General features: G+C 41.2%; 1 protein-coding gene across 2 annotated transcripts in view; it reads right to left on the bottom strand.

Moving 5' to 3' along the window:
• Positions 1 to 2,034: 2,034 nt before the first annotated feature.
• sh3bp4a (SH3-domain binding protein 4a) overlaps positions 2,035 to 22,764 on the bottom strand; it is a 41,101-nt gene continuing 20,371 nt past the window's right edge. For both annotated transcript variants that reach the window (XM_077226201.1, XM_077226202.1), the window contains exons 4-5: positions 2,930 to 3,118; positions 2,035 to 2,830 (exon numbers count right to left, since the gene is read on the bottom strand). In XM_077226201.1, the coding sequence (XP_077082316.1) occupies positions 2,606 to 2,830; positions 2,930 to 3,118 (414 nt within the window). In that variant the 3' untranslated portion in view covers positions 2,035 to 2,605. The remainder of the gene's footprint in view (positions 2,831 to 2,929; positions 3,119 to 22,764) is intronic.

The following is a 22,764-nucleotide window of genomic DNA, read 5'->3' as shown; positions in this document are numbered from 1 at the left end:
CTAAAACCACAACACACACAGACACACACACACACACACACACACACACACACACACACACACACACACACACACACACACACACACACACAAAAAGGACATATACTCTTTAGCCCAATTTATACTTCTGCGTCGAACTTACGCCGTAGCTACGCCGTAGGCTGTGCGTAGCGCGCGTACCCTTAGACGTACCCTGACGTGCACCTCTCCAAAAATGTAACAACGCGTCAATTCTACGCGGACGCAAGCACTGTGATTGGTCTGCTAGAACCCCTCCCTCGGGTTTCACATGTTCCCTCTGCATGTGTAATTGCGCGTCAACACGGACAACGACGCAGAAGTATAGATTGAAAACCAATGCATAGTGTATAGCGTAGGGGCTCCGGCGTAGGTCCGACGCAGAAGTATAAATCAGCCTTTTAAAAGCATTAAAACTCAAACCACAATCCTAGTTATAGTGGTTGTAATATCTTTTCAGCATTAATAGCTGTAATAGCATTTCTAATTTCTAATTTAAGATTTTGACTTGTATATCTATATGTAAGCCTGTTTCTGATTCCTCAGGGTAAAAAAAGTAAAAGCTAATTGTGAGAGGAAATAACTTCTCATTAGTTGCAAGAACAAAATGAGTTTGCAATTGTGATATATAGTCAATAACAGAAAATGAAGTCACAATTGTGAGATATACTGTCGCAATTATGAGAAGTAGTCACAATAACAAAATTTAGTCGCAATTGTGACAAATAGTCAAATTTATGAACCGTATTATTAAAAGTTGCAGTAACGAAAAATAAAGTCCTGATTGTGAGATAGTTGCGATATTGCAAAATGATGTTGCAATTGTGATAAATAGTCAATAGCAGGAAATGAAGTCAGAATTATGAGAAACAGTCGCAATAACAGAAAATGAAGTCAAGTTTTATGAACAGTAACGAGAAGTAAAGTCCTTATTTTGAGATAGTTACAATATTGCACAAAAAAAAACAGCAACATTGCAATTGTGAGATATACTGTCGCAATCATAAGAAATTGTCGAAATAACACAAAGTCATAACTGTCAGATATAAAGTGCACTTTGAGAAAGTTGTAATATTAAGAACCAGTTGTAATAACTAGAAATGACAAATTATGATTATGAGATTAGTTATCAATTATGAGAAATAGTTACAATAAAGAGGGAGCTGACAAATCTAACAACAACATTCTCTCAATTTACAGCTGCTTTATTGAATCCATGGGAACAACATGGGACAGCATGTTTAATTTGTTTTCGTGCTAAACATTTGGCTGCAACTAAGACAATGCGTGAATTATAGCTTTTCAAACAGTCACTCTCAAAGAGCTAACACAAAAACAAGTTATAAATGTGACAGAAATCTGAATCACAGATATACATACACCATATATATATATATATATATATATATATATATATGTATATGTATATATATATATATGTATATGTATATATATATATATATATATATATGTATATGTATATGTATATATATATATATATATATATATATATTTATATAACATACACATTCGCTTTTTTTTCCCTACATGCTGTTACAATAAACAGCACAAAATCTCCTTGACATGTACAGGGCGTGAAATGATTATTATTCAAAACAAATAAACCAGCAAACATAAAAATGTCTAAAATTGAAAAAAAAAATGTATATCAGGTACAAAAAATATAGAACACAAAAGAAAAAAAATCATCAGTCATAAATAAAATCAAGCTATGATCTATTAATTTATTCATCTGACTGCATTTGTTTCTCGACAAAAACACTGAATGAAGACTCACGATTGAAACTAAAGAAACACTGCAATTTAATACCTAGTACATGGTGCGATATCTGGTCTCTCAAAAGCAAACTTTGCAAATTTTGCAAAAACTTGAAAGGATGAAACACATGATCCACAGTCTGAACCTTTCCTTTTTTTTTCCAACAGTCTGAACTTACCATCTCATTAACACACCATACGCTTCTTCCTCGCACGTAACCAGTTGACCAGAAACCAGGTGTTTCATGTGTCTAATAAGATTAATCCGTCTTCTTCCCCGATCAAATCTGACGCAAAAAATAAAGATTGTGGAATAAAAATCACAAATGTGGAAGGCTCGAGCATTTGGCAACAAATTACAGAACGGCTAGACCAAGACAAACGTGGGTAAATGTGACGTCACAAAATAGACCTTCATTTTTAGTAACGAACAAAGACGAAATCCGCTTTTTTTTCCAGAAAAAATCGTTCTTGAAAAACATGATTGTATAAATTTCCTTTGTGCCATCCGATATAAAAAATATAGATATCGCAAAAAACAAAACTGATAAAAACGGCTTCAGAAAAAAAAGAAAAAAAAATAGCTACACTTAAAACACTCAGTGTTTTGGCTTCATTGGCTTTCCACATGCCCTTATATGGACGTGGGCGGGTACAGGACGTCCTCACGGTTATTGGATTGAGGTAAACTCACAGCTGACAGTGAAATAGAAAAGTGTATATCATTTAAAAGTTCAGCAGTCTCCCGAGGTGATTCGAAACAGAAATTCTGAGGTGTGGATTCTGCGAGGATTGTGAGGAAGTGGAGCTAAATGGCGAAGTCATCCTGAGGGGCGGGGCTAAAGGCGGAGCTTCGAAGCAATTCAAGGCAATTGACTAGGATAAGGGTGCCGGTGAGGTGTTTCCAGCGTTTGGTGATGGGATTCTTCATCCGGTCCAGGCCCATGTGCAGTTCGTGGATGACATCGCGGTAACTGTCGCCAATCTGAGCGGCCCACGTCAACAGGAAGTCGTAGGCTGGTTTCCACATGGCCTGAAATTATGAGATAAATGTAAATGGCTATATCTTGTGATTGAACTCACAAATGTAAACTGTACTCTTCCATATTAAAAGGAGGTTATGTGTCCTTACTTCGCTATCCACCATCCCGGTTTTGTCTCTGTGCGGAGCTTCATAGGCCTCCATTTGTTGTTTGGATACATGGGCGAGTTTTTCAGCAAGTTCCCTCCAGCGAGGAGCCACTTCCACTGCCGTCGTCAGCAACACAAAGTCCATGATGAGCCGGGCCACTAAACCCTGACAATCTATTTTCAGAAGAGCCTGGGAGAAAGAGACAAATGAAGAAACATTATATTAGACATTATTTATTTACATTTTTAATCTTCAGTGTTTAATGTTGCTGTTTGAGCATGAAAAAGGTCTGCAAAGTAACAAAGCACAAAGTCACTTCAAAGGCAGTTATTTTCTATATCAGCAAACATTGTTTCTGAACTCCCTGAAACGCCTCGATTTTAGTCTTGAGTTGTATTCTTTTGTCACAATATTCCTCATTTATATAATTCCCACCCAAGATATACGCAAAAAAATAAAGGGGCAAGGCCTGGTTGAGTTGAGTTAGTTGGTTGAAACTCGCAGTTATGGTAAGGGGCGTGACATTTCTGAATCACTCTCGAAGCGGTTGACCAATCACAACACACTGGTCCAGCCCACCAATCAGAGTACACTGCCAATTTTGGAAGGAGGGGCTTCATAGAGACAGAAAATAAACAGTGTTACTGACAGACTGGGAAGCGAGGAGATGCTGCAACAATGTAAAATATGTGAAAAATGTTTTTTTTGGACATTCAAGCATAAAAAGATCTAGTAGACCTCAAAAACAATTTTAAAAGGGCATAATAGGTCGTCTTTAATTCGATATCCCATAATCAAAGTCATTCAAATATCGAATTTTTTAGAAGATTTTAAATGTCTACAAATATATATACAATAATAGAATTGAAAGTTTTGAAACAGGCCAAAAATATAATCTTTATGACCTTCATACAGAGTTTGAAATATGTATCTGCAATTTTGAGGTTACATTTTACCCTAAAGATTTGTGTTAATTTAATTTAATGTTTCACAAGCAACACTAATAGCATTAGTCCTGCCCTCTGGTCCTGCGTAAAATGTTCATTATATCTTATAATGACACCATAGCGTTTCATTAGAAGTTATTAGGATGTCTCTAGATTCTATATGGGGATATTTTGAGCTCTTCACAACACCACTAGAAATCTTTCTAAAGCCATAATACACAATAATGTAAAATTGACTGACATAGGGCTGGCAGGTATGAGGTTATATATCATGGAATTGTCAATGTTTTTTTTTTTTTTTTTTACATTTTCCAGATTTGGCATTCATTTTATTTGATAAATAATCATATATTTTTGTTTCTGTTAAATTTTTTCTTCATTGAATTTGTCTACACATTCCCAATCAACAGAGAAATTAAGAGATACCTTTAATTTGTTTTTTAAAAATAGGCATTAAAATATGGTTATAATAGAAATGTATTAATATGTTTTGATATATTATATAGCAGGCATATATAATAACATTATATAATACTTTTCAATAGTTTGATGAAAAAAATTATTTGTTTTCTATTTGAATGTATTGTAAATTAAACTAATGTGAAGTTAAATGCATTTTAAAACAATGCTCAGATGTGGCAGAAGTACAACAGTGTATACAGTCATAAAGAAAGAATGGATAAGGTAAGACAAGGTCGGGAATTCGTACTCTTCTCTGTGCAGCCCAGCATGGATGAGTGACTTAACCCTTCAGAGGACCCGACGACCCCGTTTCCTGCCACACACACACACACACACACACACACACACACACACACACACACACACACACACACACACACACACACACACACACACACACACACACACACACACACACACACACACAGCAATGTTTGGAATGAGACGGGACCCCTGGGGTCCAGCAGAATGGAGTGGTAATCCCCTCTCTCTTCCATGCTTGCTACCGAAGAAGGGAAGAGAGGAAAGAAAAGCACAACTAGAGCCGGGGAAGAATCTCAGTGAGAAGATAGCTTAAGATGTATACAATCATGAGAAAGGCCGCACATATCCCGTCTCCCTGTTGGGTAAATAAAGCCAATGACTTCCTTTTCATTGCTTGATGGAGAGACACTGTACATGTATAAGGGAGACGAGGGAGGCGGAAACTTCTGGAACAGGGGAGTAACGCTTCAAAAGCGTGATAAAGCGGTGAGGCGACTTTAGATTTATTCCCCTGCAGAGCTGAGAGTTCTTTTGTTTAAAGGACGCATTAATATTCTTTACCGACTCGATATGAAACAACTACAGAAAGCTTTGGTAAATCTAAACCTAAAGGACACTTTAGTTTGAGGGACAAAAAACAAGCGAATACCTACAAAATTATTTATTTAAATTTAAATAACGATATCTATATACATGGTGTATACATAATGTGAATTATGTAAAAATGTAACTATATATTAAAACGCGCAAATAAAATAGATATTGTTCATATTAATCCATATTTTATATACATATACAAATATATATAGTTATTCGTAGTTCTAATAAATTCATAAAACGATTCCTATAAAAATAAAATCCTATTATTATCAAATGTAAAAAAAAAACAATATACGCACATTTTATGTTTATTATATAATGCAAAAATTATTCCACTGCAAGCGTATGTGTTTATATATACATACACATACATACATACATACATAAACACACACTTTTTTTATTTAGAATTTATGGAGACTCATATAAAGATTCACATCTTGTAGTTATATGCATGTATATATATATATATATATATATATATATATATTGCTTTGACAGTATCTGACACCACAGGATGCAAATAGCCTTTTATATGAATGTGGTAATGCTTTTCTGAAAAAGCAATTTCCATCTATTTTCCCCCATGTTCTCTCTGTCTTTCTTTCTCGGTTTCTCTTTTTGCACACTTTAATTGATTGCGGGCCGATCCATGCCTGATTCCAGACAAATGCCCTCGCTACGTTCCTGGCCAGAGAGAAGATTCTTGTTTTGGATCTATTGAAAGCACTCAAGAGGTCTGCTGATTCCTGACATTTGGGATGAGATGGCAAAATGTCACAGTCATTAGAGGGAAAAATATGTTCAGCTGAACAGCCAGGGTAATTTTCTTTCTTGCCAAATGGCCCTGTAATTTATTATTTTTGGAAGGCACAACTCGCATATATGTTCTCAAGAAATGCACAGAGTTGCATTACTGCTCCTAACAACACCTCCAGCTAACCTTTAATGAATGACTGATGAGTCTTTCAGATAATTACTTGCAAAGATCTCAATTTTGCAGTTGCATTTGCATAATCTCTACAACATAGTAAACCTTTCTAAAAACAGATCGCTTCAGAAGTAAGGGTTGTATGTTTTTGATTCGCTAAAAAGAACCGATTCCTAAGTGTCATTGGTTGGGAATCAGAGTGCACTGGCCACACAGTACTGCACATTTGATTCACTAAAAAAATAATTGGCTCATAAGAGTAATATGTTCAGGAATCAGACTAAACGGGTAGCGCTGTGTTTTTTGATTAACTTCATGAGAGTAGGCTAATTCATTGGGGGAATTTAGCTACACCGGTGGCACTGAATTGCCTCATAAGAGTCATTCATTCAGGAATCAGACTGCATACATGGTGTATGTTTTTAATTCGCCAAAAATAATTGCTTCCTAAGAGTCATTTCTTAAGGAATCGGACTACACCGGTTACGCTCTAATGCCACGTTTCCACTGAGCGGTACGATACAGTATAGTTTAGTATGGTACGCAAATTTTGTCGTTTTCACTGTCAGAAGTTGTGAATGGTACCCTAATTGCGAACTGTACCATACCAATTTTGGGACTCTTCCGTTGGGGTACCTAGCACAGTAGTCCGGTACTAAGGGTGGAGCTAGACTCAATGCAGAACAACTGAGAATCGTCACTTGTGCGTGCTATAAGGGGAATGACAACACATGAAGCGCAATTGTTTAAATACAGTTGAAACACAAGAGGTAGGGCTGGGTATTGTTAGGAATTTCACAATCGATTTCGATTCAATTCAATATTGATTTATTAGCTTCAATATCGATTCAATAATTAGTAAATATTCAAGTAATTAAGTACCTGATTATATTTTTTAATAATGTGTGCAGTATTAGACTACCAATGTTTAAGAACAAATTGACCCCAGCATGTTTCCTGTCATGGTTTATTTAGCAGAACAATTTGTACAATATTGTACATGTGTTGAATACAAACCACAACTGTAACAAACAGATGCTTTATTAACACACCTCTAAAGTGCATGTTACTTTTATTGAAAGTAATGTTCTTTTTCTTCCTATACATTAAAGTTATAAAAGTAATGTAAAAAGAAACACAAAATGTGCATACTCATAATAAAATGCGCTTTGTGAGGCACACGCGCGCACATTTGCACACACACGCAAGGACTCTCTGTCGTGCGCGCGCTACGTGGTTTGGAGCTCGCGAGCTCTAGATTTCGGGAGATTTGAACTAATTTGCGGACATCAGGGAGCCGCTATCAATATGCGGGAGACTCCCGGAGACTAATTGTTGTTCTTATTATCATTTAGGGGGGGCTTAGGAACATTTTGGGGTAGCTTCAGCCCCCCTAAAATAGGCCTAACGACGTCCCTGGTTGGTGGTGCAGGCTTGAACGGAGAGCAGCTACTGTCCGTCATCTTGCTGTTTTGGTAAAGCGCGTCCACTGTTGCCAACTATTTTCAAAGGAAAGTAGCTGACGCCTTCCCTAAAAGTCGCCAAATGTCGCTAGATGACGTCATATTCTAATTAGCATATTCATGGCGTCATCGCGTCGTACTTGCGCTCTGCCTGCGTAATGGGTTTTCCCTCTAAATTCATGCTCACATTCTGTATTTTAATATAATATAATATAATATAATATACGATAATATAGCCGAATGTCCAATAAAGCTGTTCTCATTGCCTATATTATTTTTGTCAGACAATAGAACAAGTAGCTATGATATAGTGAATGACTAAATCTTTTTATATGTGTAAAATTATCTGAATTGAGAGAGTTCGGGAACTGGGTGAAAGCTCTGTGATAGCGAGTATTACAAGTAATAAGCACAAGAAAAGAAAGTAAATTAAAATGGTCAAACAAAACTCTTTAAAAATAAAACAAAAGAGAAGCAGATAAGTGACAAGTCCGTGGGAAAAAAAAAAAAAACTGGTGCGCGCTGCTCGTCTCAGCCATTCACTGAACAAGGTAGACGCAGTTAGAGAGAGTGACGGCAGGGAGAAAGCAAGAGCTCGCACTCGCAGAACAGTACTGGCAACATCTGGAGGTTACTGAGGTTTGTCTAAAAAAGTCGCTAGATTTGTCGCTAGTCGCTTTTTTAAAAAAATGTCGCTAAAGGGGTCTGAAAAGTCGCTAAAAATAGCGACAAAGGCGTTAAGTTGGCAACACTGAGCGCGTCTTGTACAACGCTGAACGCTCTCACTAGAGTGTTGGCCAGAGGACCGCCAATGGCCGGTGGGCTGAATCGATTCATAGGATTTGATGAATCGATGTTGAATTGAGAAACAAATAATTGCAATGCATGGATGAATCGATATTTTTACCCAGCCCTAACAAGAGGCGGCATTTTTTAAATACAGTTGAAACACAATACCGTTTCTTTTTGTGACAAACAGTCACTTTCTTCATTGCGCGATAATGACATTGATCGTTTCTTTCCGGCATACACCACTCCTATCAAGTAAAGGTACTGTTGGTGGTGAAAACGCAAGCTGGATCAGGGTTTGCCTTCCCGAATTGTACTGTACTGTACCGCTTTGTGGAAATGAGCCATATAATGAGCAATTCACAGTCATTAGTTTGGGAATCAACCTACAGTTGTGGTGCTGTATGTCATTGATTTGATAAAAAAAAAAGGATCTTGTTCATAAGAATCATTTGTACACCAATTGTGCTGTCAAAGAGTTGGACCACATGGGACCGTTTCTGGATCTGAACAGTAATTTAAAGGACTGTAGGTGGTATTCATTACTTTACCCTTGTCAAAGAACAACTGATAGAATTCCCACTATGAATGAGTCTCCAATTGTTCTTTACTCCAACTCAGAAAGAAATGGATGGCTCTTAAATGGATGGCTTAACTATTGTTTGAATCTGTCTTGTCAGTCCAGGGTCGAGCGTCTATTTCCAGAGATGGTTTGGTGAACTGGCACTCTCTGTATAGACTTGTATTTATGTATTCACTTCCTGAGCTTTTTCAAGTCTTTCCGAAATGAACTCTATACACAATGGGAACAATGTTTGTTTTACTAACAAGACTATAAAGAGTATCCACTAACAGAGTACTCAGGCCCAAAAGTAAAATAAAAAAAAGGTTAAAAAAAACAACCTTGAAAGCATAATTGATTGGATGTTTTGGTTTAAAGACTTGGGGAAAACGAACATGCAAATTCAATTAGATGTCTGCTACAGCATAAACGGCTTCCTATCCGTCTTGCTGATTAAAATCTGTGTTGAAAATGCAGAGCCTGAATTACAACATCACCTCGCTAGAATACATATCCAGATTCCGGACTCACAGGAATGTAAAGTCACTACTGGAGTGCGTTTGGAATGTAACAAGAGCATTACAGATGCATCCAATTGGACTAGAATACCTCCTGAATTACCTTGTTAATAAGAAAATGATGAATTGTGAAGGAATGGGACCACAGGCATGATCAGAATTCTTGTGGCTATATCCATTACAAAGGAATGTTCTGGAATTAGAACACGCAACATTCCGTAGGCCAGCAGGCCACCTGTTCGGAATGTGACCGTTTTAATGAGATTAAAATGGATGATGCTGTTCGGAATTGAGTAAATATCAGAACTCTAAGTAAACTTATGCATCTGAATAAACTTCCTTGTTGCCACTACCACAATGTTATCGTGATGTTATAAAGATGATTGGATTTGGGGAGGTGTAGTTATGTAGGCAAATATCTGAGGTAAAATTCAAAGGTTTGTCAATACAAAGAGAACACTTTTTTATGCTTTTTTGAATATTATTACCTTTCATGTAGTGTGTGATATAACTGTTTGTGAATGTAAAAGGTCTGCAAAGTTTTAAAGATCAAAGTTCACGACTGAATGGTTAGTTGATGAATTTATGTTGCTGATGTGGAGTTAACTATCTTCAAGTCTTTGATTAGCATATTCTGTCATAATAATCTAAAAAAATTGCTCGTCTGGGAACTGTTGTAAGATGCCTACAGAGTGACATGCTATTGCATTTGTGTTACGTACTGTATTGCATGTTAAAAGACGGATGCGACAGCTTGAGCAGACTCACAAATGTGAGACTCACTACAACAACTCTTCCTCTTCTCAACATGGACTCCTCTTCTCTTCCTCTTCTCCCACGTGTATTCCCATGGGCGGGGTTTATTTAAATTTTAGGGTTAGTGATGTCAGTGTCGTGTAGTCCCTGCCAGCCGTTTGTTGTAGTCCAAATATCTTCATTTGCTTTGCATTTTGAGCATTGAGCATTTGTTGCAGATGTTGTTTATGCTCAAACAGCAACATGACACAGTAACTAAAGTTAGAAAAGTTAAATCATAATCAACCACCCCTTTAAGAAGCCTATACCTGGATTCAGAATAGCATACTACCCTTCCTATTCCTGCCATATAAATATCTATTAACACGGGTAATGTGCACAAACATGCAGGGAGCAACAATGCTCTACACCACATGCAAAGTAAAAGTATGCTAGAATGGGATTCCATAGATAATTAGCCATGTTTGCTAACTCTAACTCACTTTAAAAAGCTCAAGGACTGGGCTGGTCTTCTCACAGACTTGCATTGTCGGATATACAGATAGGAAAATCTCCGGTTAAGCTATATGAATGAAAACACTACATCAACGGCTGAAGTAGCCTTCAGTTCCCTTTCAAGGGAACTTCGAGCTGCGTCAAACGCTGCGGGAACGCCCCTGCGTTGTGCGTCATGAAGCACGTATGGAATCAGCCCAATGGAGAGATGAAACGTCATAGGCGGGTGACGTCATCGACCAGGAAACTATAAAGCACCCCAAAAACACAAGCGCATTAGCTTCTGTGCTTTCAGTCGCGCTACATGTGAATCTGTCCCTGTGTGATATTGTCTGTCTTACATACCCTGCACCACACAAACAATTTATCCCTATATATATATATATTGAGAGATTATGGCGGACGAACAGCAGTTTAGAAAGTGTGTTCCTCCCTGCTCGCGTTATTTAACGAGCGGGGATACACATGATCTTTGTGTTGTTTGTTTGGGAGTTCAGCATGCCCAGTTTGCTCTCGAGGGAGCAGACTGTGAGCATTGCGAGCGTTTGCCGTTAAGGACGCTCCGCTCCCGCCGGTCGCTCTTTGAGGAGAGCGGTTCGGTGCGCGCTCCCCGCGGTTCGGGTCCCGCTTCTGCCGAGGCAGAGCGGCGGCGCTTATCGTGGGGATCGCAGATGGATCTCACAGCGGGGTTTGAGACGGGCTCTGCCTTATCTCTCCCTTCACCTGTGAGATCCAGTGCCTCAGTCCCGGGTTCGGAAGCACGCGCTATAAAAAAAAAAGAAAAAAGCGGTTTCTTCCGCTCGGGCTGAGGCACCAATGCTATCCAGTTCTGAGGAACTTGATGTTGTTAGTGTTGAGGGAGATGTGGAGGATTCGCCACCCCACACTCCTGAGAGTGATGAGCTTATGGAGGTGTTAACAAGAGCTGTTGAAAAACTTAATATTGAATGGCCAGTGACTAGACAGGAGTCTGTTTCTAAATCAAAGTTGGATGAGAGATTTTTGCCGTCACGTGTGCAGCCTCCACGCCGGTGCCTGCCGTTTTTCCATGATCTCCACACCGAGGTGTCGAAATCATGGAGAAAACCGGTGTCATATAGAGTGTTTAGTCCCCAGACTTCAACATACGCTAATATTATGGGAGCCAAGGCTCATGGTTATGGTGCGTTGCCTCGTGTGGAGGAGACGCTTGCGGGCCATCTCTCCCCCGAAGCAGCATCATCTTTTAAGGCACCGGCATTACCCACCAAGCCTTTAAGAAACACTTCGGCTTTGGTGGGTAAAGCATATTCGGCAGCAGGTCAGGCTGCGTCATGTCTGCATACTATGTCAATCTTGCAGGCATACCAGGCTGATCTGCTAAGGGACATGAGTGAGAGTGAGGAGGTCAGTACTGACGTAGTTCGCGAACTGCGTCAGGCTGCTGATTTATCCCTGCGTGCCACCAGAGAATCGGCCAAATTAATGGGTCGTTCTATGGCAGCTCTGGTGGCCGCAGAAAGACATTTGTGGTTAAATCAGACTAATATTAAAGAGAGAGAAAAAGCTTTTCTTTTAGATGCTCCTCTTTCTCCCATGGGGTTGTTTGGTGATGCTGTGAATTCAGTTATCGATAAATTCCAAGAAGAAAAGAAACAAACTGCAGCTTTTAAAAAGTTTCTTCCCCTTAAAGTTCATGTCCCTGGGGCTGCTGGGCGGGAGCAGCCCCGGCCGTCTTCGAGCTCATCACATAGAGCAGCAGAGGCAGAGTGTCGCGTCTCGTGCTCCCCCTGCTGGACAGTGGGCTCAGCCGCGACACTCTCAGCCGAAGCCTTCTCCCAGTAGAACTGATCTGAGGACAGTTATATTGGCTAAGAAGGCTTCGGCTAAGAAGAAGTCCTGACGCCAAGCCGTTCAGGATGCTGAGGGTGGTCCCCACCGAGGCGGAAAGGTGTTCACCTCTTTTTACGGTGCCCATTCCTCCTCGGTGCCCTCAGGGGCTCGTTCTGCCAACCCCGCCTTTATGCCGGGGCACAGACAATCCCAGCGAGCGCTTTCCCGAGGGACGCTCGCTCCCTCTGAGGAGGGTCTCAGAGCGGTCAGACCAGTTGTTCCCTGCCGGTGCGCCGTTACAGGGCGCTGCGTCTGCTGCTCAAGTTACACCAGAGGCCAGTCTCGAGAGGCTGGTACCCTTAGTAGAATTTCTGGCAGAGTGGAAAAGCCTTCCAAAAATATCTCATTGGGTCCTGCAGACAGTAGAAAAGGGTTATGCTATCCAGTTCAGGTGTCGTCCACCAAAATTCAGAGGGGTTCTGCACACAGTGGTGGGCCCCGAGCAGGCTCTGGTATTGGAACAAGAGGTGAAAACGCTCCTTCAAAAAGAGGCTATAGAACGGGTTCCTCCTCCCAGTTTGGAGTCAGGTTATTACAGCCGATATTTCATCGTTCCAAAGAAGGATGGGGGGTTGCGTCCAATTTTAGACCTGCGCATATTGAATCGCTCGGTAGGGAAGCTAAAATTCAAGATGCTCACTATCAAGCAGATCGTGTCTCAAATCAGGTCCGAGGACTGGTTTGTCACGATAGATCTGAAGGACGCATACTTCCATGTGTCCATCCTTCCACAACACAGGAAGTTCCTGAGGTTCGCCTTCGGGGGCGAGGCGTACCAGTACAGGGTTCTTCCGTTTGGCCTAGCTTTATCTCCCCGCACTTTCACGAAATGCATGGATGCAGCACTAGTGCCTCTGAGGCTTCAGGGCATTCGTATTCTCAATTACATCGACGATTGGTTGATTTTAGCTCAGACCGAGCAGATGGCGGTTCGGCATCGAGATGTCGTCCTCGCTCATATCAGAAAGTTGGGGTTGAGGCTGAACGCAAAGAAAAGTGTATTATCTCCTTCCCAGAAGACCACTTTTCTGGGTGTCGTTTGGGATTCGGTATCGATGCGGGCGCGACTCTCTCCGACCCGCATCGCTTCGATTCTCTCAGCTGTGAAACAAGTGAAGCTAGGCCAGCTACTCACTGTCAAGCAGTTTCAGAGACTGTTGGGTCTGATGGCAGCAGCGTCCAACGTTATACCTTGCGGCCTGTTGTACATGAGACCGCTACAGTGGTGGCTCAGGACCAAGGGATTCTCCCCGAGGGGAAATCCGCTCCGCACGTTCAAAGTCACGCGGCGCTGCCTTCGTGCTCTGGTCATGTGGAGAGAAACTTGGTTCCTATCCAAAGGTCCTGTGCTGGGGGCTCTTTGTCGTCGCATAACGCTAACGACGGATGCTTCCCTCACAGGGTGGGGGGCGGTCATGAGTGGTCGCCCAGCCCAAGGTCTGTGGCAGGATCATCATCTTTCGTGGCACATAAATTGTCTAGAGATGTTGGCTGTGTTTCAGGCTCTGAAACACTTCCTAACAGACCTGAGAGGCCATCATGTGTTAGTTCAATCAGACAACACGTCGGTGGTCTCTTATATAAATCATCAGGGGGGCCTGCGGTCTCGCCGGCTTTACAAGTTGGCCCGTCAGATCCTCCTGTGGTCCCAAGGGAAGCTACTATCTCTGAGAGCAATGTATCTCCCTGGGTATTTGAATGTGGTAGCAGACTCCCTGTCGAGGCAGGGGCCGAGGCCAGGGGAATGGAGACTCCACCCCGAGGTGGTGGAGCTCCTTTGGTTGAGTTTCGGTCGCGCCGAGGTGGACCTATTCGCTTCCAAGGAGACCACTCATTGTCATCGGTGGTTCTCCATCACTCTTCCAGCCCCCCTGGGGTTGGATGCTATGGTGCAGCCGTGGCCGAGGTCACGTCTGTACGCCTTTCCCCCGATTGCTCTGTTACCAGGAGTTCTGGAGAGGGTCCGCCGGGACGGGGTCAGTCTACTACTAGTAGCCCCGTTCTGGCCGGCCCGAGTATGGTTTGCGGACCTGATTTCTCTCCTGGACGGTTCTCCTTTGGAGCTCCCGGTCAGGAGGGATCTACTCTCCCAGGCGGGGGGCACGATACTTCACCCCCGCCCAGAATTGTGGAAACTGTGGGCTTGGCCTCTGAGGGGGCCCAGCTCATAGACTCCGGTCTCTCAACCGAGGTTGTTGAGACCATTCTTAACTCCAGAGCTCCATCCACGAGGAAGCTTTATGCCTTGAAGTGGAAACTTTTCACTTCTTGGTGTGGAGAACACCTGCAGGACCCAGTTAACTGCCCAGTGGGTGCAGTGCTGGAATTCCTGCAGGAGCGCTTCTCCACAGGGTTATCCCCCTCCACACTAAAGGTGTATGTGGCGGCACTAGCTGCTTACCACGTCCCTTTCAGTGGAGTTTCTCTTGGGAGACACCCGCTTATAACTCGTTTCCTCCGTGGCACTTTGAGGCTGAGGCCAGCAGTTCGTACGAGGGTGCCGACTTGGGATCTGGCCATTGTATTAGAAGGTCTTTCCCTAGCTCCTTTTGAACCTATCGAAGAAGTTCCCGAGAAGTTTCTCACTTTTAAGACTATCTTTTTGCTTGCTATCTCTTCACTAAAAAGAATCGGAGATTTGCAGGCTCTGTCGGTTTCACCCTCGTGCCTGGAATTTGCACCTGGCATGGTTAAAGCTTTTCTGCATCCTAGACCAGGTTACGTTCCTAAGGTTCCTACTAATATTGTTAGACCTACGGTTCTGCAGGCTTTCTGTCCTCCTCCATTTATGTCATCGGACCAGGAGAAACTTAATTCACTCTGCCCTGTTAGGGCATTAGACGCTTATGTCCACAGAGCTGCCCTGTGGAGGAAATCAGAACAACTTTTTGTATGTTTCGGGCCACCCAGGAAAGGGTGTCCGGCGTCTAAACAGAGAATGAGCAAGTGGGTGGTTGAGGCTATCTCACTTGCTTATGAGTCGGCTGGCCAGCCTTCACCTTTGGTTGTCCGAGCTCACTCTACCAGGAGTATGGCTGCTTCTAAAGCTCTTTTGTCGGGGGTTTCCCTGAGTGATGTTTGTGATGCGGCTGGATGGTCTTCACCGCATACTTTTATTAAGTTCTATGACCTAGACTTAAGCTCTACCCCTGGGGCACAGGTGCTCTCGTCCTCTGTGCGCTAGTCTCACATGACGGTCATTTGGTCCTATGGCGACGTGGGTATTCGCGTTCCCGCAGCGTTTGACGCAGCTCGAAGTTCCCTTGAAAGGGAACGTCTCGGTTACGTATGTAACCCTAGTTCCCTGATAGGGAACGAGACGCTGCGTCGCTCCGCCATACTCCCGGCACTCCCGTTAGCGCTTCCTTCAAGCCTATCAGAAGCTAATGCGCTTGTGTTTTTGGGGTGCTTTATAGTTTCCTGGTCGATGACGTCACCCGCCTATGACGTTTCATCTCTCCATTGGGCTGATTCCATACGTGCTTCATGACGCACAACGCAGGGGCGTTCCCGCAGCGTTTGACGCAGCGTCTCGTTCCCTATCAGGGAACTAGGGTTACATACGTAACCGAGACGTTTTATAATGCAGCAAACTGGTCTTTAGGGACTCAGACCTGAAAGTGGGATTGAAACCAATTTCAGGTTTTACAGGAAAGTTCCAATCACTAAAAAAAAACATAAATGGTGTCGGAATAGTGGCTGAACGGTTGACTACAAGAGACATGCTCTCAAATGGGATTGCCGAGCCACTTGTCCTCGGCACAATTTCGTCCACTCTCATGTGAGACAACCTGATGGGAATGATGGACAGATGAAATTGACTTGTGAGCTTAGGAACGGTGGCATCTCATTTTCTACAGTTTAGCTGCCTGCTGTGGCATCCTGCGTTTCGGTAGTTTAGAAAGAGATGGGAAGCAAAAAAGATGGAAAGAGAAAAAACAGCAGGGGGGGGGGGGGGGGGGGCAAGCTGATGAGTGGGAGGAAGACCAAAGATTTTCTTTCTTCGTTGTAAAACTGAATAAAATGAACCCGCCAAGTATTTTCTATCTCTCTAGTGACATGAATAATGAGCAGAGTTTTATTTTCTAGTTGAAAGGCTTTTTGCCAGTGCAGGAGAATGTTTAATATCAGATTTGTTCTGCATTATGGCCAACATATTACAGGAATAGCTCACCCAAAAATGACAATTCATCACTTACTCACCCTCATATCTTTCTGTATGACTATCTTTCTTTTGTGGAATATGCAATAAAAAAGTGAATGAGGACCACGGCGCTCAAGCATGATTTTCAAAGTAAGAATAGCAAAAGTCTGAGACCATATTGAAAATATTCATTTAAACCAGCAAATAATTTAAGATTTTCATTATGCCAGATTTCCAAATTATGGCAATAATGTAATTTGTAATGAACACATCTGGATTAGAAAAATACAAAACAGAATAAAATTAGCAAGTGATCTTAGGCGTTTGGATTGTATTCACTATATACATTTCATTACTTTTAAAATTTTGAATAACTTCCAGAACTTTTTTCAGGTCTAGATAAATTACAGCTAAAAATATTGTTTTGATAATATAAAAATACTATTAAATGATTCTTTATACTGTAACTTTATAATGTAACTATATAATATTTTTTTATCAATCTTTCCAAAATTTTATCTATGTTTGCATTTTACTTTGGGGTCCAACTGACTCCCTCCCATTAAGTTTAATTTCAGGGGATGATGGGATGATATCTCAAACACTCAATTACCAAGTGATTCATCACGGCATCCACCATGCCCTGGAAAACAAATCATAGCTGCTGGATTTATCTTGACATCCCTTGTCATCCTCCCATTACCTGGTTTCCCACATCATCAGCTAGATTACACCTGCCAAGATCAACCATTGGCACCACACGACACGACACAGATCTAACAGATCTGACTAAGAGCCGTGAGGTAAAGGTGGTTTGTAGTCTGCAGGGTTAAGGAAATACATTTATGGCAAATGTCTGCTGTCAGAACTCAATGTGCAGAGGGAAGGAGTAACTCTAGGAAATGAATGACCTCTGTCAACAAGACCATTGTCTTGTTGTAAGTTGTAAGACATTATTTATTAGGTAAGGTCTTGATAGCACAGTGATATATTTTAGCAATAATTCCAACTGATTTCAAATCGTTCATGCAGCAGTGTAATTAGCATAAGTCAAAGTCTTGGAATGCGGTTCTGAAAAGGTTACGGAGATGAATGCTTATTGGTCTTGCTAACACACATGAGCTATGAGACTGAGACAATGGATACTTATGAGGCATTTAAAGTATGAACAGCAAAACCACCAGCAAGTATGTATGTATATAGCAAAACAAAGCCAATTGTCTTTAAGATATAATTTTTCTTTTCTCTAGAAAATGCAAATGCACTAGTTGGATCAATGTAATGACTAATATAGGCCTATTGAATATTTTTTTATATCACACACACACACACACACACACACACACACACACACACACACACACACACACACACACACACACACACACACACACACACACACACACACACACACACACACACACACACATTTCTAGCATTATTTGAGCATTACCATCAAGCTAAAATCTAATACAAATTTAGTGTTAATATTTAAACATTCAAGCATTTGGCTAAATTTCTTTCATTTTTATTATTTCATAAAAGTTAAGAAATAAACATTTTAGCTAGTTGCTAACGCAAGGTGCAAATGATCAAATCATGCTAGAAATGTATAATACATTTTATATAGGTATACACAAACATAAACACGCAAAACATACTTATACATATTTATAGCATGAGTTGAGCGTTAGCATTTAGCTAAAATCTAACAGATTTCATTGTTAACATTTAAACATTCTAGCTATTAGCTAAAATTGTTTCATTTTTATTATTTCTTAACATTTAAAGCTAGGGTATACGATTTCAAAGATTGTTCATTATTAATATCCTCGTTTAGATGCTGGTAATGGTTATATAGGACAATCCTAACAATATGAATAGAAAAAAGAATTAAAAAAATCCATTCACTCTATTGGCTGTACAGCCGCAAAAAAGTTGACCAATGTAAGCTGTCCGCGGACAGCTTACATTGGTCAACTGCTCTCATTCAATTACCAGCTCCACTTGAAACTCCGCCTGGCGCTCGCGTCTCCACCCCACCGCACCCGCCCCCCTCCTGCGACATGAAATTGCGCGTGTAAGCAGCTTACGGTCTATGGTAGCTAGCTATGTAGCATATCAGCAATGGATAAATAAAAAAAAGACAGCAGCAAGCGTCCCCTGCTTGCCTCTACAGTAAAGTTAAGACGAAAGAGAAAGTCATTAGAGGAATGAGCAGAGATTGAAAAAAAAATGTGAAGAACGCCGAACTTTGAGTAGGATAAATATAGGGTCCACCATTGACCGTTGGAGGAAGCTTCAGGGAGATCTGGGACTGAAGACCGACGCTGACACGGCTGACTTTTTGTTGAGCAGGTAAACATTTATTTATACTTTTATGGTGTGACGTGTTACATAAATAGCTTTTTATCAGTTTGACAACTTGCTCATGCTGCCGGTCGGCATTGGAATGTTAGCCGTTTAGCATCGCGATCGCCTATCACGGGTCAAAGTAATTATATTTCTTGAAGTCCTTGACACAGCATACATCTCAGTTCCCATGTTTACTTCCGGTGATCACAGCTTGACTGAGTGAGGTTGTTCAATTCGTTTCCCGGTGGGAGGGATCAGGTAGCACAGAGGGGAGGGGTGTGTGTGTGGAGGGGTGGGATGAGTTTTTTAAAACTTCCCTAACGTCTCAGGCTTTCTCGACCGATTTTTAACATCGTATACTATAGCTTTAAGTTTATACACACACACACACACACACACACACACACACACACACACACACACACACACACACACACACACACACACATATGTATATATACACACACACACACACACACACACACACACACACACACACACACACACACACACACACACACACACACACACACACACACACACACTGTATATTACAAACATCTATCCATGCGGGCACCTTGCATTTATCATTTAGAATCCACAATCTTGCATACTATGTTGAACAGATAGTTTGCAAATTAGAATGCGAGTAGGTAAGTAAGAGCGAGTGCAATGTTTCAGTTTTTCCCTTTGAAACTCAATAGAGCTAAATGATACTGCTGAATACAGCAACAGGCACATAATGCGTCAATATACTACTTCCACTCACAATAATTACTGTAAAATGAGTTTTGCGGTTATGGTCGAACAGCCACAGAAAAATAATCTAATTTTGGCTATGCTACCAGAGGGCAGGGAGAGGTGAAGGTCATGTTTCACATTGATTTCTAAAGAAACATGTCAAATGTGTCCCACCACGCAATGGCTATTTGAGAAAAATGTCAGGGCTCAGCCAGTCCTCGGGCACAAGCTGTTGGAAATCTCTTATAGATGCATTATTTAACCCTTAAGGACAGAGATGGCCAGTTTAAACCAGACAGACAGACAAAACTGTCAGCTTGCTGTCAACAAATCGCTATTTAAAAATAGCTAGATGTAACAGATTTCTCCAGAATTATCCAAGAGCTAAAAAAAACTAGAACAATTCAACAAATATAAATATGCTATCTTACAACACTTTGGCTTTTGTGACTACAGTGACATTTACACAAAGCTGCACCAAGCTCAAAGCAGGTGGCTGACTGTGAGGTGGCGATAACCTGAGTTTTGCCCACTCCAAATATTTAAACCAAGCACATTTAAAATGGCTCAGTTTAGCTTGATTTCTTTACTAGAATAATGGCCTTGGAGTGCCCCCCTGCTTTTTGGTTTTATTTTAGGAGTGTTTAGATATGGCTGAGGGAACTGCCAAGCTCTTTCACTCTTTAGAAGCTTCCAGAATGCCTAGCCAACCACCTAGCATACAAGCTTTGAAAACGCACCACTTGCTGAGTAAAGGTGGCAAGCTGCCATTTGACTCGATAAAACTTGGCTTAATAGGAAAAGTAATATATTTATGGATTTAGGCTAAGCACTTTTTTGTGTGTGTAATGCTAACTGTAAGTTAGGATACTGAGGCAGCATATAGAAATATTAAATTACAATACCGACGACGGGTATTAGCTTGAAAAACGTATAAATTGCTATGCTAGGCTTAATAGCTGGCCTGTCAGACTTAACGCTGAGCGAAAATTTCTTCCATCTCATTGTTTGCACAGCTCAAAATGTCACCAGGATGAGAAGCATTGGGCGTAATTACCAAACTCAAAAAGACAGATCATTAAATAATAGCAAGAGCGAGGCAAGGAAAGGCTGTGCGTCCATCAGGGACTAAAGTCTGCAATTTCAAAATCGATTCACTACCACAAAAGACAATCGGCTAGCCTCTGACGTCAGGCCTTGGGAATAATAGCCTCATCTCCACTTTGATAAATGTGTCAGCACTAGAAGAAAGGCAGGACAACAAAGATGAAGCTCCCTCCCAGCCAGCAGAAACACTATGAAAGAGACACTAATGATTGTTGAGGTATAACAGGTGCTTACAGTCCACTTAAGTCTTGAATAATTTAACTTTAACAAAAGCTCTGTCTGTTGTGGAGGAAAAGATAAAAAGAAGATTCCAGCCAAGGATATATCACTTTTACACTGAAGTCAGAGAATAATCAGAATCTCTATTTGGACCTTCAAAAATAACTAGAAATTTAGCAAAACTTGCATTAGTATTTTTTATCCAAGATAAGATGTTAAAGCTAGTATTTTGCTAAAGATAAGACTAGACTTACTACATCTGTTCTCTCTTTTGCCGTCTAGTCTGAACAGGTGAAAACACATCTTTCTCAATGCACCGTCTCCTCAGATCTGCAAGACCCAAGCTGACAAAAGTGGGGCGCTAACATGTTTACTTATGAATGGGATAGTAGGTCAGAGCTAGTAGAAAGTATGTAAGGTAGAAATGGCAACAACAACAACAACAAAAATTCTACTGTGCTGTTCTGAAAGTAACTCAACCACATTAGTGTTGGCAGTAACACAATAGTGTTACAAAGCAGTAACTAACTAACAACTAAAGGATTAGTTCACCCAAAAATCACCCACTAATGTCTTTCCAATCTAGTACAACTTTTTTCTTTTCAACCTAATGAAAGTGAATGAGGTCTGGGGCTGTCAAGCTCTAACATTTTAAAAAAGGTTCCATGAACATATCTTAAAAGTGTCCCATATGACTTGTGAACGAATTTGTAAGTCTTCTCCAGACATAAAAATAACTTTGTGTGAGGACCAGATCAAAATGTAAGTTCACATTTAAGAAAGCCATAAAGGTTTGTAACAACATGAGCAACATGAACAATTTTCTTTTTTAGATGAACTAATCTTTTAAGGACACCAAAGAGTCCAGTTTATTCTGGACATTATGGGGATTTAGCCATGGTACTTTATACTGAACATTACCAACCCTGGACATCCTGTGCCCAGTGATAAAAAACTAATACAAGAGCAATCTTTCTTTCAGTCAGAATGTGAGTGAGCCAAGAAGGGATCTGGCTGCTGTACTTGCAGGTTTCCACAGCTGTACAGATAAGAAAGGCAGCACAGAGCAGCTAAGTGCACTCTCATCAGAATTACCCCCAAGCATTAAAGCAGCACTATGTAGTTTTTCAGCCTTCATAATATATTTCCAAGACCCTTGAGATGGTACATCGACTTACAATAGGTTGAATGGCACGTCTGCCATAGCCTGACAGTGTCGGCTTTTACTTCGGGTTTCGGGTAGGAACCCGAGCACAAAAAAAAAACTACAAAATTCGACTGGTTTACGGTATACGTCACTTCCCCCACCACCCCCAACTTCCTCAAATTCTGACGTGAGAGCCCAACTAGCATTTGTTACCCGTCTATATGTTGTTGCGAGGGTAAACCTTTTACAGTCTATGGGGTAAACAGCAGTGCTCTGGTGTTACGTTACAGGGAAGATGGATGCTGCAGAACTATGGCGTTATTTTCCTGTCAAATGCGAGAGCGCATTATTGTAGCGCGAAAGTACATTAATATAATGCGCGAGCGCTAATCTCTCTCCTCGCGTGCGGAATATAATGTGCCGCGCTCTCAGATACACGCTGCTCTTGTTAGAATAGGTCTAT

Source organism: Siphateles boraxobius, unplaced genomic scaffold, assembly GCF_051911475.1.
Source record: "Siphateles boraxobius isolate OS27281-9 unplaced genomic scaffold, OSU_SipBor_1 13, whole genome shotgun sequence".
NCBI lineage: Eukaryota > Metazoa > Chordata > Actinopteri > Cypriniformes > Leuciscidae > Siphateles > Siphateles boraxobius.
The sequence above is the reverse complement of the archived record's forward strand: the minus strand, read 5'-3'. Positions and strand labels throughout refer to the sequence as shown.